We start from the raw sequence: 19,132 nt of genomic DNA on the forward strand, positions 1-19,132 counted from the left end.
GTTTGACTAAGAAAACATTAAATTAGTTCAACCAAACTTAGAATGCTCGCAACCTTCAGCAAAAGCAACAAAGTCAACCTTTGCCAGCTTTCAAATGCTTATGCCTCTCTGTTTCGTAATGTTTTATCCATGAATGTAAGGAACGTATTCCAATACAACGCACAAAGTATACAAAATCAGCATGGGATGAAGTCCCAAATGATTGAACAAGTACACAAGTCAATAAGAAAGCAATAAACTAAAGTTTTCATTTTGATTAAGCGTGTCACGGTGTTGAAAATCCTGAAATCCTCCTAGAAAATAGCTGGTAAATGCATTAATGCTCAAGTTTTCCAATTGGGTTTCCATTCATTTATCATATCAAAGCAATTAAGCTAATCTGATGAGCTGTCAAAGAGGCTTTTCACATTGCATGTTTTGCTTTATATATCATCACCCATAATATCACACACCCCCTTCATTACCAACATGGATATTCATAGTAATAATCAGGGTGAAGGGATTCTTGAGAATGTATGGGCCAAAATTATGAGCAGTGATAAAGCAGATGAAAGAAAAGGTGGTGATGATGGTGCAGAGTCTTGTAACTCTTGGGAAGAACTCCCTGACCTTGATGGAAGAGAAGGGTCGATGGAAATTCTACAGAGACTTCCAAGTTTAGGGAGGTGGATATCAATGGGAGCTGATTTCTGGGAAGAGGTTTTAGATGGTATTGTTGTACCTAACAGAAGCAATAGAGAAAATTGTAGCAGTAAGAATAAGGAAAATGGAAGAGGTGGTGAATGTAATAAGAAGGTGGAAGATGGTGTGAAGGAAGTTAGAAAACACTACAGAGGAGTTAGGAGAAGGCCTTGGGGTAAATATGCTGCAGAGATTAGAGACTCGTCGAAGAAAGGTGCAAGAGTTTGGCTTGGAACATTTGAAACCGCTGAAGAAGCTGCTCTGGCTTATGACAAGGCTGCTTTGAGGATTAGGGGTCCAAAGGCATACCTTAATTTCCCACTCGAGAGGGTTGCAAAGGCTTTAGGATGTGACAACAAAGAAAATTTGATCAAGTCTAGGAAGAGGGGATCAATTGATGATGAAATTGATATGATGAATGAAGAACCTGCAAGAAAAAAGTTGGAATGCATGGTAGAAAATGAACTAGGTGTTTTTGTATTTCAGGATCTAGGAAGTGATTACTTGGACAGTTTGTTGTCCTCTTTTTGACATTCATTAGTCTTTGGTGCTCACATTCATATACATTTGTCGAGTATTTTGCATATCTTTTGCTGTGTTTGGCATCAAACTGAAAACCTAATGGTTTGGCAGAACAAATGTTTAAGATGATAATGATTGATCTATACAACGTTTTTTCCATTTGTGTTTGTTTCCTTGTTAGCTCAAAACTATATTCTAAATTATTTTGATTGTGACTTCAGCTCTTGCATAACATGTTCACGCAAGAATTAATGGTCGCATACCAATCAAACTGAGTTATTATTATTCATGTTAGTGGAAACAAATGAGTGTAGACTTTATTTTGTATTAGCCTATTTTATTTTATTGAAGAAAAAAAGGAAGAAATGGTAAAAGTGGGGAGAAGAAATATGTAAGGACAAAAAGTGGTTGGAATTGGACTGTGTAAGGCCCAAGGCCTGTGCATGACCCACTTCTACATCACTTATTTACTTTTTACATAACTATCTCTTCACCCATGATTTTACATAACTATCTCTTGTCTTACATCACTTTTAAACATTCTTCGTTCTGTATAATTTATGGATTCGCGATGAATCATCTGCTAGGCCATTACAAAGAAACAACCTTCTTAATTCACTTTCTAATGCTTTTTTATTATTAATTACAATATATTTAAACCTTCAAATTATTTGGAGTGTTCTAAGATTAGGTTGAGTTAAACAAGATTTACATATACTCATTATCCAATCTACTGAAGAATATCATATTGGACTTAGTTTATTTTATATCATAATTTATATTAAATCCAATCAAACTCAATCCACTCTTGAATTGAATTCAATCAAATATTTAAAATTTTGGAAAAAAAATGTTTTAAACGAAATTATAATTTTGAAGTATCAATCTATATAACAAATAACATGATATTTATAAAAATTAATCCAAAATATAATATAATGAAAATAAGATAAACCAAACTTAGTTAATAAAAGTTAAAATAAGTCTATCTAAATTAATTAAAGATATAAAAAACATAATACAAATTATTTATAACATAAATAAAAAAAAATTAAGCCACACGTCATTCATACTAAATCTATTACTCACAACTTGCACAAGAATGGGTTTCAAAAAACAAATTATATTTTAATTTTAAGTAATATTGAAAACTAACTAAATCTCATTCCAAACATAATTAATATCTCTATGAAAACATATTAAATTGATACTTCTTATAAGATTACATTTATTTAAAATTATATTTTCTAATGCGTTATGATAATATATATTAGACTACACAATTAAGAGAATTTGGCTCTCCATTTTTTTTAAACATACAGTTTTACTGTATATCTAAATAAATACGCATTTTCACACCTTACCTTTGCAATTAGCCAAAAAAAGAAAATTTCATTCCTCACAAACTACCATATGTGTTTCCTTAGGAGCATTTGAACCCGTGATGAAATTGTCTTAGAGAATTACACTTATTTGTTGGATATAATTCTAATTCAAAGCACGAGATCCACGTGGACAAATGGAAAACAAGTTTCCTTGACTGTTATTATTAAGTTAGATAACAGTGGTTTTCATTTTGGCAATATAATAAAATATTAATCCTATATTTAAGAAACGCTAGTGCAACATCGATTAGAATGGGGCTTTTAGGAGCCATTCACAAAAGCAGCACTACAAGTGTATGTGATGATATATACGTCCTCACTTTTCCAATCACTTCAAACAATCTTTATACACACACACTCTGGAACCCATTACAAATGTCAAAATAAAGGACCACTTAATTAACACTAAACCAAAAATATATCTAACAAGGAGTAAAGAAAAAGAATCCAGAACCATTTGAACTGAACCCATTCATGATCATGGTATCTATTTAATTAATTAATTAATTATTGTCTTCAAGTAATGACAGACAGATACAAATAATTTATAATCGTAATAATTAAACCAAACCCATTCCAGAAAGAAAAAAAATAATTAAATTTCTACATTTGTGCAACCCCTAACTAGTGCTACTCGTGCTTTCTGACCGAGACCCATTTACCTGGGTGGAATTATTCGTTGTGCAAGAGCTTCCAGCACTAGAATCAGAAACAGCATCGTTGTTATTAATGTTGTTCAAAGATGAGTCGGAGGCCGCAGCCACAATTTCGGCTGGGAAATTGAGCAAAGCCTTGGCGCCTCTCATCTTGAAGGCGGCGCGGTCGTAAGCCATGGCGGCCTCTTCGGCGGTCTGGAACGTGCCGAGCCATATTCTGGCGCCGTGGCGTGCGGAGTCCCGAATCTCGGCGGCGTACTTCCCCCAGGGTCGGCGGCGAACTCCTCTGTAGTGTTTTTTGGCGATGTTTCTGGTGGGCTCGAGGCCCAATTGCGGTTGGTGGAGTCTTTGGTGAGGGTGGAATGTGTTGGAGAGAGCATTGGCCTCGTTGAGGACTTGGTATATGACCATGTCCTGAGGGTCGTTCTCGTTGAAGGGTAAGAACTCTGTTTGGCTGCTTTGTTGTTCCTCGTGGCTTTTGTTGCTTCCCATGTTTGTTTGAGTTTGGTCTCTGTGTTTGTTTGGTTTTTGAAGAGAGGGGAAGTTGGCAAAGGTGTGTCAAGTGGTTTTGGACTTGGCATATATCTATGGAATAAATGGGAAAAGGTGAGGGCATAGAATATTTTGTGGCAGAGACTCACTTTCTTTCCTACTTCCTCTTTCCTTGGTGCCCTTCCCCTACTATCGCCATCACTTCTACTTCTTAATTACAATACTGCACTTCTTCTCCTTCATATATCAAATGAATTTGTAATTATGTGTTGAAAAATAAATAACACAAAATAAAATGAAGAAAAACTCTTTACGAATGATTTACTCTATTACTGGTTCTTTAATGTGATATCGTTTTTTTTTACCCTCTTAATTTTTTTTGGTGACATGAAAAACGCAACACAATAAGAGAGAAATATTGCGCACATTTATAGTGTTTGTGGGTTGCTTCAATAATTGAATATGGGAGTGAAGAAAAATAGCTTTCGTAGAGATAGTGGCGATATTAGATAGTAGCGACATTTGGTACTCAGGGTTGGTCACAACAATCATGATTCTTGGTTTCTGTTTTGAACGCTAAAGTAGTTCCATTTTGTCTTGGATGAAATTTTATATAAATAAAAATAAATAATAAATAAGTTCATCTATTTCTTTATTTTTCTGACGATGTTAAAATTGTTTTCCATTTAAACAGATTAAAGAAACATGTGATAGTTTTATAAAAAATTTCTTTCTTGTTTTTTAAAATCAAAATAATGAATAAAATCCTTTTATTTATTGACATACTCCACTAAAAAAATAATATAAAAAAATGAATTACATCTGAAGTTTATATGTTTATGAAATAATCTCAAAATTTAACCTTGCTTTCTAAGTTGTATTAATTTTCTTCTATGTTTTGCTTCTTCAACGGTTATTTACCACTCATAAAACATTTACAAAGTTATAACACAAAGTCCATACAGTAACACAAAGTCTTGTAGGTGGATTGATTCCAGGTTTTCTTAAATGAATGAATAGACAATAATTTAGTGTGATGTTACCTTTTCGGTTGTTAAGGTTTAGGCGTGGAAAGAGAACGAGATCTTTGACAGAAAATTTACAACGTTTGACTGCAAATCTAATCGCTCTATTTAGAGTTTTTTTTTTTTCAATGTGTTGTTTCATAAGGAGGAGCTATATTATTGTGAAGGTTCCATTGAAATTTTACTCTATAGTTTGTAACAGTGTGATATTGGTTGTGAAATTTTACAGGAGTAAATAAATTCTTCCAAAATTTATAGATATATAATTTCATTTTCTTTTATAATTTTTCATTAAATATTAATAAATTATGTTGCCATAGATAATTAATGTATCCTTTTACATGTATACTTTTATTTATCATGGTGGTGGATATATTAAATGCAAATAGTATAATTAAATCATATGATGTGTAAGTAAGACGTCAATTTTTATAATGTATATTCATAGCTGATAAAAGAAAAAGTAACACGAAATAAAACCATATATTAAATATCAACGGATGGTGGAACTTCGCTTTGTGCAGCTCATTTTCAACTGTGATAATGATCCTTGTGGTGGTGTCAAATTGTTTTTTCACTGTTTAACTAATTGGAAAAGACTATAATACATTATAGTGTGTAAAACGTATTTGACTAATAATAATACGTTCATCTGGCACATGGTATCAAAATCATCATTGAGACATATTTTGAGTCATTGACTAACTAGACTTAGCATATTATATAAAAGCGTTTTCTTAAAAATAGCAAAAACAAACAGATAAATTAATAAAAGAACGATTTAATTATTAAATTTTAAATATCGTAAAGTGATATTAAATTTAAGTTAGCTTAAACTAAGTTGATAAAGTTGATAAAGGTAATCCAACTTTACAAAATTGAAGTTCAACTAATTTCTCGGCAGAAAAGGTAAATGAAAATATCACAAAATTAGGAGGGGTAGTTTCGCAATTTATGGGCAAAGCGATGGCAAAGAAAGGAGCAATGACAGCTCAACATATTCCAAACTCGTTCACAATTTGATAATGACGTCACCTATGCCGTCATTTTCTCTTTGATGACGTAGGGTTTCTGGAACATTTGGAAAAATTCCATTGCATATGACATAAGCATAATATGAAAGGGGATGTGGATAAAATAGGTGGGTCCCTCAGTTACTAGAAGTCTTATACTAGTCTTTGTTTCTGACTTTTCAGCTACTTTTCTTTTCTTTCTTTTTTTAATCACTTTGTTTATATGAATAGTTTGGTGCCAATTAAATCTTTGACTTTGTAATGACTTTTATTTACAAGATATTTTAGGTAAAAAAATAGTTAATGAAGCTTTTTAATATATCATTAAATAACATGTTACAGTGGTCACCCAGTCAGAACATTCTTCTCTTCAATTTTTAATCTTTCTTTGGAGGCTTAATAAAAAATACAAGTGGAGGACACGTATGCCGTTAAGAAAAATAACTTTTACGTTTAATTTAACTCGTGATTTTTTTTATTAAAAAAGATAAGTTTATATTAATACAAACGGGTGTTGAAAGGAAAGTAACTTACAAATTTATCATTTTTTTATGTACGACAAGTTTCGTATTTCACACTAATTCATGTTTGGTTTATTGATGTTATTGTTGGGTGTTTATAGAACAGTATCGAGAGGAAGACAAAACAAAGTTGGATATTGAATTTGTTTGATTATAAAATTCATGGAAAGGCTTTTCTCTAATCAATTCAAAGTTGGGTTCTGGTTGCAGTTCTTCAAAGTTGGACTAGGAGCCTCAAAAAATGTTTAACCTAGTGGGGCATGAGGGGAAGACTGAACAAAGTTTTTTTTTTCAATTTCACCATTTAGCTTCTACACCAATATGTACAAAGACATTTTAAAATGTCAAATTAAAGTATTTCGGACCATTTTGTAGCCAAATTAGAAACAGAATCTACAAAATAAGTAGGTTCTTCAAGTCAATAAAATACCTATTGTTAAATATCCAAATAATTTAATCATGGAAAAAATGGATCATAAGAAAAGGTTTAGATTAGTCGCTGATTTAAAAATGGTTAGTTCATGTTAGACTAAAATTGGACATTTATATTATTACGACGAGATAAATTTAGTGGTTCGTTTTTATTCTCCACTAACTTGGTCTCTGTCAAAAAAAAAAAAAAAAAAAAATACACGAGGGATTAAATTAACTAATAAAAAGTGCTAAAACGATGGGCTACACGAAACAATAGAAGATTATTAAGTGCAGTTGGGTTTATATTAAATATGCGTATTTGAAGAAACATAAAATGTCTTAATCTTTTTATTTTTAAACAAGTGTGTACACCGTGCACGCAGAGGAAAATAAAGGTTGAATTACATATAAATAAAGAAAGAGCGTACTTCAAACATAAACATATTGGGAAAGAGGAGTTTGTGGTTCCTAACCTGCTCAAATATAGAATACGTTGATCTATTGAATGGTAAATTGACTTAAGTTGAATACGCATAATGCAATTAGGGATGGTTCTTGTTAATTAGTCATGTGTGTTGGTGTTTTTAGAGAAAATAGAGCGAATATTGGTAATTTTCGATTATTTTTTAGGAGTGAAGATTTATATTTATGTTAAATTTTAATGGATTATTTATGTTTTGCAATATGTTTTAGAGAGAGAGAACTCAGAAATTTCGGAGGACTTTGAAATTTTGAATGGAAAGTGATTTTATTTTAATTTGTATTGTTCGAAAGATAATATATACTCTAGTTTCTTTTTATTTGTTTTTCAAGATAATATACACGATTTAAAAGATATATTATTTTTTATTTGAATTAAATAGTTGAGTAACTTCTTATTTTACCTTTTTTTTCTCCATCTACATAGTAAATGCATATAAAAATGGTTTAAAATTTAAAAGATGCAATAAAAATAAAAAGGAAGAAATTTCCCATAATTAAAATAAATGTAAATAAAATAGAGAATAATAAATCATTAAAAGTAAAATAAAATTCATTGTCTTATTCACTTAGAATAACAAGAGATAAAATAATTCTTAAGAGAGAGGAGTAAGAAAATCAAAAAATGATCATCAAAATGAAGAAGTTTAATAATAATTGATATTCAGAGTTTGACATGGATTTAATTAGAATGTGAAGTTATAAAATTTTAAGAATTATATTATAATATAAAATGTCAAATGTCATATAATTATAATATGAAATATTGTAGGTACAAACAATTTGTAGGAATTATAAAAAAATATATGATAATATAAAAAAGTTATGGGAAAAAAAAGCTTGTTATTTTAATTTTATTCATATATTTTCTTTATATATATATATATATATATATATATATATATATATATATATATATATATATATATATATAATTGCGGGACTTAACCCAACACCTTACGGCACGAACTGACAACAGCCATGCACCACTTGTGTCCGCGTTCCCGAAAGCACTCCTCTCTTTCAAGAGGATTCGCGGCATGTCAAGCCCTGGTAAGGTTTTTTGCTTTGCATCGAATTAAACCACATTCGAGCATATCTAAATAGATACTAAGTTTACATATAGATCTCTGCGTCCATTCTATTTAGGATTAGGAATAGATGTAATCGGACCTGTTTTTCACATATCTCTCATTATTTAGAACCCTATTCAATTCATCTCTTTGGGCTTCTATTGAATCGATAAATAAGTTTAATTAGTCCATTATATATATATATAACAAAATGTAATGGAATGTCAAATGATTTACGTAATTTTTATAAAAATAAAATCATAAATTATTGATTTGAAATTTTTTCTTTTTTAAATGCAGATTTATACGAAATGTGAAATTAAATGAGTGCGGATTTAAGTGGAGGTTTATTGTAACACATTTAATTCTATTTAATGTTTATATATTATATTAATTGGCATAATAAAAAATTATTAATTGATAAAAAAGATATAAAATTATGTCAAATGGTTTTAATCTCTTATATACACCTTTAAATTTAGTTATAGAAATTAAAAAGGCACAGTTGATAACAAAGATATAATAAATGTTAAAAATTCAGAAAAATAAAGTTGCAAAAGTGGGCTTGGTTTAGGAGAGAACTTTAAGGGGCTTATCCCTGCACCTCCAAATACTGTTCTATACCTCCAAAAAGTGCAGTTTTGACTCTAATAAATCTTTTACCTATCTCGGTAGTTGAAAGAGTTAAAAAACATAAAAAAAAAAATATTAAAACGGATGTCAAGATTCGTTTCAGAAAAATGTGAAACGGATCCTGACATCCGTTTCACAAACAAACAAAAAAGTCCATGAAACGGATGTTGAGATCTGTTTCAGAAAAATGTGAAACGGATATTGACATCCGTTTCACAGAAAAACAAAAAAAATAATGAAACGGATGTTGAAATCCGTTTCATATTTTTCTTTCAACTATTAGGGTCAAAACTGTAATTTTTGGGGTACAGAAGAAGAATGTTTGGGAGTGTAGGGAGAAACCCCCAACTTTAATGAAACTACACTACAAGCTTATTGGGTTCAACCTCAAAGGGATACATTGGCCCATACCCAATACACATTGAAGAAAGAACAAAGACAAATGACAAATGGGTTCACCCTTTTCTCTAAGAGCACCCATTTTCTTTTTTCCAAATCTGAAAGCTTACTCTTTGTCTCAGGGATGACAAATGAATTAGTTTTCACTGATAATGTTCGAATTCGTTTCGATTTTAATAGAAAAATCGTGTACGAGTATAAATATAAATAATATTTAAATTTTGAATTAGGTACAAGGATGAAGATATGTATTTACATATTTGTCTTATATTTGCTTTCATATTTGTCCTAGTAACCATCTCAAATAGATTCAATAGACTTATGTTAGATAGTTTATAAATTTTGATATCTCTGATACTCCAAAACTCATTTAGTATTTGTATTCGGTAACTATCTCACAGCACATCTCATTTAAATTATTAAAATTTTCAAATTTTCAAAAATTTATATTTACTTTTATTTAATTCTTAATTTCGTAATTTATTTCTATTAAAATTTTCAAATTTTCAAAAATTTATATTTACTTTTATTTAATTCTTAATTTCGTAATTTATTTCTAACATACATATTATTTGACTATTGTTATTTAATATCTTATTTTATATTTATCCAATATGTATCCATTAGTAATTGTAGCATGAGATGAATAATCCTAAAAATGAAAAAAATTAGCGACATATAAATAAAATATTATCCATAAACCTTAAACCGTAAAATTTTGTATTACGATGATATAATATTTATACAGACAAATCATACATAAAAATAGTATATCTTTCCTGTCTATTCTCATAATATGTTATGGTAGAAACTTGGGGAACATGGGATGCTTTCTTTCCCTCTCACATTGTAAGCTTCTTCTCCCAAAAATGCAAGTCGTATTTTCGTTTTTATTTTTTGCTATTGACTGGGGAAATTAAAACATGATTACTAGTGTAAAATTTTTCATGTATCAATTATATTTAGTGTTATTTTATACCATCTGTTTTATTTTTGTTGGTGTTTTTTTAATTTTTAGTTTATAATGTTATAATACTTTTGGTCATTTATCTCTGCACAAACAGAGGTAGGCATAACAGAAGAATGTGGGGGAATGATTTTCCCCTTTTTCTTTTATGAAAAAACTAAGTTATGTTTATTTTCCCTTTTCCTGCTGTCTTCTTTCTTAACAATATTTGTGTCATTTTGTATAGAAATTTAACATTGTTTCCCTTTGTGTTTGACTAAATAAAGCATCATATTTTGTTTGGTGTTAGTTGCGAAGTTAAAAGTTTAGAAGGTGCGTATTTGTGTGATACTGAAACTATAATCATGGTTATGGGAGCAGTAAGAAAGGTAGAGGGAGGAAGGTTTTTGGTAACAGAGGTGCGATGAGAACAGTGAGTTGTCAGAGAGAAGAGAGTTGAACGCAAGTTAGAGAGGTACAGAGGTGGTCCAGGAAGAGATTACTTACTGATTTTCATCTCATTTTTGGTGCAGACAGAACGGTGGGAACAGAAAAAGGGAAAGATGATTAGAAAGGAAAGCAATAAATAAATATGTAGATACATATATACATACGTGGCCAGTGGTTCAGAGAATCAACCCCCTACAACTAGAAGTAGAAGTGCAAATCAAAGAGATATAATTAATGGCATTATAGAGAAAAATAGGAGGTAAGGAATGGGGTATCTGCATTCTGCAATGCCTCTATGTATATGGAATATGGTACGGATATAGTTACTATATATATAGCTTGATTTTGCTTCATAATTGCTCACAGGGTACACTTGCTTGCGCACGTTTTGCACTTTGCTAGGTTTATATTAATAAATAAAAAAGTGTTAGTGGAGTTATGGCCAAAACGCCAAATGGGGTTCCAAAAGTTGGAGCCACTACACTAATCAAAGTAATGCTACCTCTCAGGAAGGTCTACTTCAGTTGCTAAAGTTGTTTGATGCGATTGTAGTCCCAATTTTCTGCCTAGTTTCCTGTCTGTCTCCCCCAAACAGAGAGGCATGAGAGAGATCACAGATTCACAGAAACAAAAGAGACTTCGCCATGCATGGTCCCCTGCCCCTTTCATATGTCAGAACCTATCAAAACATTTATGTAAATTTTTATATATTCACTTTCTCTGCTCATCCAACTTTAATATTTAATGCATCATCCCTTCTTCATCCCTAATCGCTCAACTTCTTTATATATTATGCCTTTCACCTAGCTTCTTCCATGCCATTTTCTGCCTTTCATCAAATCAGATTCTGCAATAAATGATCCAACTGCAAAAACTCATAACACCAAGGAACTAACTAAACCAATTTCCTTCTGTTTGGATACTTGTGAGGGCTTTTACAACAAATACACACGTGGATGCCTTCAGTTCGCACTGCTTTATGTTGTTCTAATTCATACAGATCAAATGTGGTACTGGGAGCGACACCGAGTTAGTATTAGAACCACCAATTAATCAAAAGTACAAGCAAAAGCAAAGTTTAAGATATTTGTTTTTATATACTTATTGATCTAAGACATAAAGAATAGTAGTTGTTTTTCGATAAACTGATTATCTTCACTTTAGATTTTAAAGGCACTGGTGTGTCAGAAGACGGGGTTAAAGGATGCAATTAGACATGTAGTACTGTAGTCAGTGATAATAGCTACTCATGAGGATAAATATTTATTTATATGGAGTTAAAAGAATATGAATGTTAGAATTGTTAAAAACAAATTTGAGAGTTTTATTGAAACACTTTTTGCGTAATGATTTATATGCTGTCCTGAGTGAATAGTATATATATGTATTGAGTAAAGGGTGAGGTTTAGTTGAATCTGGTTTCCATGATAAGAAAGAAAAAGAAAGAGAAGGAAAATGTGTGATTTCATAGTTGGTGATTGTTTTGTTGACGTCTATTCGATTTCCATGGCAGGATTTGCATAAAGAGAAGAAAGAGTATATATAGGGTCTCAACCTACCTATGCATGCATCTTCCGAAGGCAGTGTGTGGTCATTCAGAATGACAGCTGAATCGCAACCTTGTATCATATTTCCTTCTTTTTCTACCACACAACACAACCAAACCCATTCACTCATTCCCATAGTCAAACCATAACTATACTCATCATACCCATCTATTCAAAAAATACAACCTTTTTACGTCCTCTCATAACACACCTTCTTTCAATATTTAAATTCATCCTATTTCTTCTTTCTTCTTTCTTCTTTCTTGGATGTACTTTCTGCTACACCTTTACTTATATTTTCTTGTTGCTTTGCTTCCACGACCATGTTATGTTATGTTAGAATCTAATAATAAATTAAATGTGCTTATTTTCGAATATTCTTGCCACTTTGAATTTGGACAAATCAATATATATATATGAAATCTGGACATTTTTTTTCTAGTCTACGTCATATCACATCTGTCACGTGTTGCCCCTCCTTTTGGTTGTGTTTGGTCCTGATATGTTCACTCCAGTGGATATGTTTTTATTTATACACCATATTTCATGAGTTACGTTTCTTTACTTGTATAAAAAAATGGACAGTGCAAATTTGAATCTGATTAATTAAAAAACAGTGACTTAAAAACTGCAATGAAATTTGGATATTTGTATATGTTGTTGGGAAAGTATTGGTAGATTTGATGAGTAGACTGTTTAAGACGAGTACGTATATGAGAAGACAGTGATAATTGGATAACAGAGAATGCATTACTGTTGCTAAACTATCAGAATGCACTGAACCCCTCATATAGTTTTGCGTATTGAAAGCCGTTATTGTAGAATTTGTGAATGGTCTTGTCTAGGCTGGGTTAGTGAAGTAAATTAATTATATATTTCTTTACAAATGTTTTCATATTTTAACTTTAGATAAACCTTTTTTTTTAATATGTGAACTTGTGCTCTAACACTCTCTTGTGACTTTAATCGATTTGGTTCTCTTTAATTTTCAATCTCAAGTCATAGATTTTATTTATTTTTCTGAACATTTTTCAAGTTTTAGGACCATTTTTCGGTTTGAATGTATCCTTCAATGTTGGTTTTATTTGTTGTATCTTAAACAAGGTCTCTGATATCTCATTGAAAACGGACAACCTAAAATTCATTCTTAAAAGGCTGATTCCTTTAGTTTGATTACTTTAGTTTTATAAACGAATTGAATTGAATTATGTCTGATACATATCAGAATTTTTATACGCGATTCCTTGTTCACGAGTTTATTATTCTACCTTGTTCACGAGTTTATTATTCTACCTTATTTTCCTAATTATTAAATAGAATTATCTATTGTTCTTATATTCCAAGCTTATTTAAAAAAGAGGGGTATACGAGATTTTTTTCCAAGATTTCAAGTCACTGTTCATTTTTTTCTTCCTAAATCAAGAACTAGACTTTCTGAAATTTAACTCCGAAAGTGTTTGTTTTTAAATTAAATTAGAAAGAAAAATCCAAAATATTTCAATTACAAAGTGATTAGTTCTTCTGTAGAAGAGAATTATATATTTTAGAAACTAAATTTACAAAATTGAAAAGTCACTTTGGGAATATTTTCAGAATTAAATGGGAGTAATTTTGAATTAACAGTTGAAAGCTAGCTAAAGAGCAACGAACAGTTGAAAGCTTAATGGTTTGAATTGATAATTAATGTAGTAATTTGTTGAATGAATTTGGGTTGCTTGGATGTTCTCGGTGAGTGAACCAGACAGTGTATTTGAAGAGTTTGAGAGGAGAAAAATATATAGGAGTGTAAAAATGACAATAAATATGGTCCCTCGAGTCAATCCAAAGCTCTTGATCCATTGTTTGGCAAAAATAAGCGAAAGAGGTTGCAATTACTAAGCCACCACCGCTTTCCAATCAAAAGAGCACATAGTAGTATTCTTGACTTTGAAAGAGTCGTATTTATTTCCACAACAACCTCTTCCATTAGAATAATCCCACACTTATTTCTTCCCCCACCCATTATTAATACACTGCTAGCACTCCCAAGTCACCAACACTCTCATTTCCTTTCCCCCAAAGAAATGTGGTAAAAGAAAGAGACAAAGTGATCAGAACCCCACCCTTCTTCTCTCTCACTCATGAAAGCCCTAGCATTAACACCCTTTTCCCTGTCATCTCTCAGACAACAAGATTCCTAATTAAGTCCCCAGCATCTATTCCTTTCCATGTTCCATTTGCTTCTCGTCCGGGGGGAATTTCCTTGTACTTTAAAGAACCTCCACACACACTAAACCCTTTTTTTCTTCACACTATTAATGCAAAAGTTCTTTCTATGCAAAAGCTACCTATATAGCAGGGGATGGGAGACATGGTACTCTTTCTTATCGTCATTCCCTTTTATTTATTTTCCTTTCCTTTCTAGTTCATCTTTCTCACACCCGATTCCTCTTGCCCTTTCCTCCATTTTTATATATTTTATTTAATACCCCTTTTATCTTTCATTTTATCGTGTTAACTTAACTTCCGATATATGTGAATAATTTTGTACCTTTTCTTTCTACTAGATGCCAACTTCTTATTAACATTATGATAAGATCGGTGAGATGCACAGTTACACACCCTAGGGTAGGTGAAGAGCCTATATAAGAAGCCACGTTATGTTGGTCCTGTGACTTCAGTTCACACCCAAAACCAAGAGAAACAAAAACCACTGCTGCTTCTAGATTGTTTTTTCTTTCTCTCATCTCGTTCTCCGTTTTTCCTATCTATTAACTTTCACTTCAGTAATTTTCCACCACCATCATGGCTTCTTCTAATAGACACTGGCCGAGCATGTTCAAGTCTAAGCCCTGCAACCCTCACCACCAATGGCAGCATGACATCAACCCCTCCCTCATCTCAACTGGTTGCCACAGAAGCCCTTACACTTCAGGTTTGCCACACTCTCAACCTCTCACATCACTCTTTACCTATCATTAACCCTTTTACGTTACAACATTTACAACCCAGAAATATATGTACCATGCACTTCACTTTTACTTACAACTTCGTTTTCATCATATTCTTTATATACATAAAATATAGGTAGATATCACGATTTATATGTGTAAAGTTCATAACATTTTTGTGTTTTTTATTTTCTCTCTTTTTGTTTGTTTCTTTGACACTACAGGTACGGGTTGTGAAGAGAGAAGTCCGGAGCCAAAGCCAAGGTGGAATCCAAAACCTGAGCAAATTCGCATTCTGGAAGCTATATTCAACTCAGGAATGGTGAATCCTCCGAGGGATGAGATAAGAAAGATAAGGGCACAGTTACAAGAGTATGGCCAAGTGGGTGATGCAAACGTATTCTATTGGTTTCAGAACCGCAAATCAAGGAGCAAACACAAGCTTCGCCATCTCCAAAACTCCAAGAACCAGAACCTTGAAGCTCAACAAAACCCCACTTCTCTCCCCCAGATCACTGCACCATCATCCTCATCTTCCTCCTCTGAGAAATCCTCTCCAAAAGAATTAATACCCACCAAGGTATTCTCCATCGGATTCTCTAACGTCACCGATGTGGTACCTAATTCTCCAACTACTTCTGTGAACCAGACCTATTTTCAGACTCACCACGAGTCTTCTATGCTTCCACCCCCACCACCTGCTGCTGCCGCCGCACAAACCGGGGGTTTCTTCTTCCCAGTGCAACATCATGGGCAGGGAATACCACCTAGTACGGTTGCATCACAAGGGTTTTGTTTCTCGGAGCTGTCCAATGTTGTTCAACTTCAATCGCCTCCTCAACACAACGTTGGTCCTTGCACCAGTCTCTTGCTGAGTGAGATCGTAGGCCATGGTGCTGCTGCTTCAAAGAAAGATCTGGAGCAAGACAAGAGTCTGAAAATAATGCACCAGCCCTCACTGTTTAATTTCTGTGTCACTCCCACAACAACAGCTCCTACTACTCCCTCTGCCATACCTCCCATCACTACCTCATCCACCACTGTTCTATCCCCCGTCATTGCTCAAGTTCAAGGTAATTTTATTTAGAATTTTGCATTCTCTTTGGATATATTTCTATACGGTACGATAAATTTATTTTTATCTTTTCATAAAATTAGTTTAAAACATGAAAGATTAATAAAAAAAAAAAGCATCAGAAGAGATCATCACAATACTACGAGTTAGTTCATTATTAGCATTGCGATTTGCAGAAATGACTTGAACAATGCATTTTTTCCCCATGCCCTGAACCAGTTGGTAACAAATATACAGTGTGAAACTCTAAGTAGGGCTTGGTTGCTTGTTACTTTCGATATATATAATTAAATAGTTATGGATGACAGGATGAGTAGTGCGTACCATACCAGTAACAAGAGTATTTTTTTTTTTACTGTAAAATATTTTATATAATAAAAAGAGAAGAAAAAAAGAGAGGAAAATACAGAATAATGGATTGATGATAAGATAAAAACATATGTAAGTTTTAAAATGATTAGGTTGAAGATGATGGGTAGCATGAATTTTGGGTCACGTGTGCATGGCCTTAATTGGCCTTAGCCTTTAGTTGACTTGTGGTAGCTTGTGTTTCGACTTGCACATGAGAGATATTTGTGTGTATCTCAGGCATGGGAGATCCAACTGCTGCGGCGAGATCAACGGTGTTCATTAACGATGTGGCATTCGAGGTAGCGGTGGGACCTTTCAATGTGCGTGAAGCTTTTGGAGATGATGCTGTGCTCATCCACGCCACTGGTCAACCTGTGCTAACAAACCAATGGGGTGTCACTCTTCATTCACTCCAGCATGGTGCATGTTATTATTTGGTGCGCACATTACACCTGCTTCTGTTGCAATAACTTTTTCTTCATTTTATGTGATCATAATGTTTTTTTTTTTATTATCATTATTAACATATATATTTCATCATTGTGCAGATATAGGAAGAGTAGAAAGCTGAATGATGATGCATGGGAAAGGTTTTAGTTATGGTGTTTTTTCTGTCTATTTCGATCGTTCTGTCCTTTTTTTTCCTTTTCTTATCTATCTCTACGTGTGTATTACTATTAGGGTTATTAAATAGGGGTTTCTAGACACTGCTTATGAGTTAAAGTATGGATGTTATGACTTTGTTGAGCTGATCATGTGTAACTTTTGTCCTAATTTAGTTTAAAGCAAATGATGGTTAATACCTATATATCATGTTTTATTTGGGTTATTGTTATTTATGTGCTTTACTCGTTATGCTATTATCGACAATCAGAAAAAGTTACTGGTGATCCGAAAATGATGTAAGAAACCGTATGTTTTAATTTTGCATAGACGATAGAGTTAGCTATTAGAATTTGAAGAAGCGTTCAGATAAATGGTGATGTTCTGATACGTTGTTGTTTGGGGGTTGCGTGTGAATAATCAAGAAGTTACAATTATTAGTTCATGACGCAGCTTTTTTGGACTAACATGCGGCACTGCTAATGTTACATCTCAGCCAAAATATAAAACTTGTTTTGTTGGGAATTATCATTGCCATAGGCATATTTAGGGTCTACGGGCTCTTTCATCAGTCAAGGAAAATTCGCTAATTTTGAGATGGTGAAAAATGTTTATTTCCAAGTACAGTAGTGTTTTTTTTTTGCTTTTAACTTTATTCCATAATTGTTTACAACTTTGAACTTTGAAATTTTTTAGTCAAAGATTAAATATTTGATTATAACAAGAATTTTATTTAATTGAGTCAACAAGTTGTAATTTCTTGAAAACTACTTAATTTGAGAGTTTATTCCCTATATAAATTACAAATGGCATTTGAGAATTTTGGATGGATATATAGTGAGTCGTCTTGTGCTTATCTATATTTTGAAATAGAATATTTTGGTAATTGTAGAGAAGAAATAGCAATCTCAATTCCAACTCAGAAACTCCAGGGCTAGTTGTTGCTAGAAAGTTAGCACAGAAATTAATTAGCTTCTCTTAACGAATGAACAAAGTCCTAGATTCAGTTTCCTCTCATAAATATCACGAATGGTCTCAGCAAATAGTTTAATACAAATGTGAACTATGAACGCCTGATAAGTTTGATAGCCTGTAATGACTCTGAAATACATATCACGTTCAAGAATTCACAACAAAGATACATACGTCAATAGAATTATAAAATTACTTTCAAAGTCTTGTCAATCATGTTTTTATTAATTGATAATGGAGATTTATTTGCTTTCTATTTGATTTTTTTTTCTTTTCATCTATGTTTTAGCAGAAGTCACTTTTCTAAGACTGGGAAATAATGATTTCTTAATTTAACTGTTTTTTTATCCATGAAGTTGTTTTATTAGTTCTGTGGTACTTTTTTCTATAGGAAGTATTTCAAGACCGTTTTTGTATAATTTTAAGCATTTTAGGAAAAAAAAATCACATGAAAATCCAATAGTTAAGATAAAAAACATTTAGTTTAAAATTCCATATTAACTAAAAATAAAATAATCTTAAATATAAATCTTTTCATACAAATTACATGAGTTAAATTAAACTTAAAAATGTATTTTTTTTAATATAATATTAGAATCATTTAAGATATATCATTAAATTCATCCACGTTAGCAAATACTTGATCTTGCATCGGAACTCAAAATTTTTTAAGAGATAAAAAAGAAACAGAAGCTTGCATGATAAATAAGCAAATCCTTTCTCTAGTAGCCGAATTCATAAAAATATTTAAAAGAAAGAAAAGAAACAAAGTTTAATGATTTTTCTCTATCTCTTGTACTTATGTTAGGAAAATGATCTTTTGACTACTAAATTTTGACAATTTTCTCTTACAATCTTAGGTGTTATCTTTTAAGTGATTTTTCATTTTTTATTTTTCTCAATTTCAATCTTTCAAAATCACTTAAAAGATGACAAATCATGTTGTAAGAGAAAGTTGTCAAAA

The 19,132-nt window shown here is 32.0% G+C and overlaps 3 protein-coding genes across 3 annotated transcripts; 2 read left to right on the forward strand and 1 right to left on the reverse strand.

The window, feature by feature from the left end:
• The first annotated feature begins 308 nt into the window (after window positions 1–308).
• LOC114187629 (ethylene-responsive transcription factor ERF091) lies at window positions 309–1,265 on the forward strand. Its single transcript, XM_028075924.1, has one exon. It carries the CDS (start codon window positions 469–471, stop codon window positions 1,210–1,212), a length of 744 nt encoding a protein of 247 aa, XP_027931725.1. The 5' UTR covers window positions 309–468; the 3' UTR covers window positions 1,213–1,265.
• A 1,779-nt stretch (window positions 1,266–3,044) lies between these two features.
• LOC114187388 (pathogenesis-related genes transcriptional activator PTI5-like) lies at window positions 3,045–3,982 on the reverse strand. Its single transcript, XM_028075634.1, has one exon. It carries the CDS (start codon window positions 3,734–3,736, stop codon window positions 3,209–3,211), a length of 528 nt encoding a protein of 175 aa, XP_027931435.1. The 5' UTR covers window positions 3,737–3,982; the 3' UTR covers window positions 3,045–3,208.
• A 10,799-nt stretch (window positions 3,983–14,781) lies between these two features.
• On the forward strand, window positions 14,782–17,382 carry LOC114188977 (WUSCHEL-related homeobox 9-like). Its single transcript, XM_028077665.1, has 4 exons — window positions 14,782–15,151; window positions 15,392–16,240; window positions 16,831–17,030; window positions 17,142–17,382. Exons 1-4 carry the CDS (start codon window positions 15,022–15,024, stop codon window positions 17,145–17,147), a joined length of 1,185 nt encoding a protein of 394 aa, XP_027933466.1. The 5' UTR covers window positions 14,782–15,021; the 3' UTR covers window positions 17,148–17,382.
• Window positions 17,383–19,132: the final 1,750 nt, after the last annotated feature.

The sequence above is a fragment of the Vigna unguiculata genome, chromosome 6 (genome assembly GCF_004118075.2).
Source record: "Vigna unguiculata cultivar IT97K-499-35 chromosome 6, ASM411807v1, whole genome shotgun sequence".
Taxonomy (NCBI): domain Eukaryota; kingdom Viridiplantae; phylum Streptophyta; class Magnoliopsida; order Fabales; family Fabaceae; genus Vigna; species Vigna unguiculata.

Excerpts from the sequence above, each read along its gene's own strand:
- LOC114187629 (XM_028075924.1), top strand. The coding sequence starts at position 469 with ATGGATATTCATAGTAATAATCAGGGTGAAGGGATTCTTGAGAATGTA.
- LOC114187388 (XM_028075634.1), bottom strand. The coding sequence starts at position 3,736 with ATGGGAAGCAACAAAAGCCACGAGGAACAACAAAGCAGCCAAACAGAG.
- LOC114188977 (XM_028077665.1), top strand. The coding sequence starts at position 15,022 with ATGGCTTCTTCTAATAGACACTGGCCGAGCATGTTCAAGTCTAAGCCC. Across the intron at positions 15,152-15,391 it reads CAGAAGCCCTTACACTTCAG|GTACGGGTTGTGAAGAGAGA; the intron begins GTTTGCCACACT and ends TTGACACTACAG. Across the intron at positions 16,241-16,830 it reads CGTCATTGCTCAAGTTCAAG|GCATGGGAGATCCAACTGCT; the intron begins GTAATTTTATTT and ends TGTGTATCTCAG.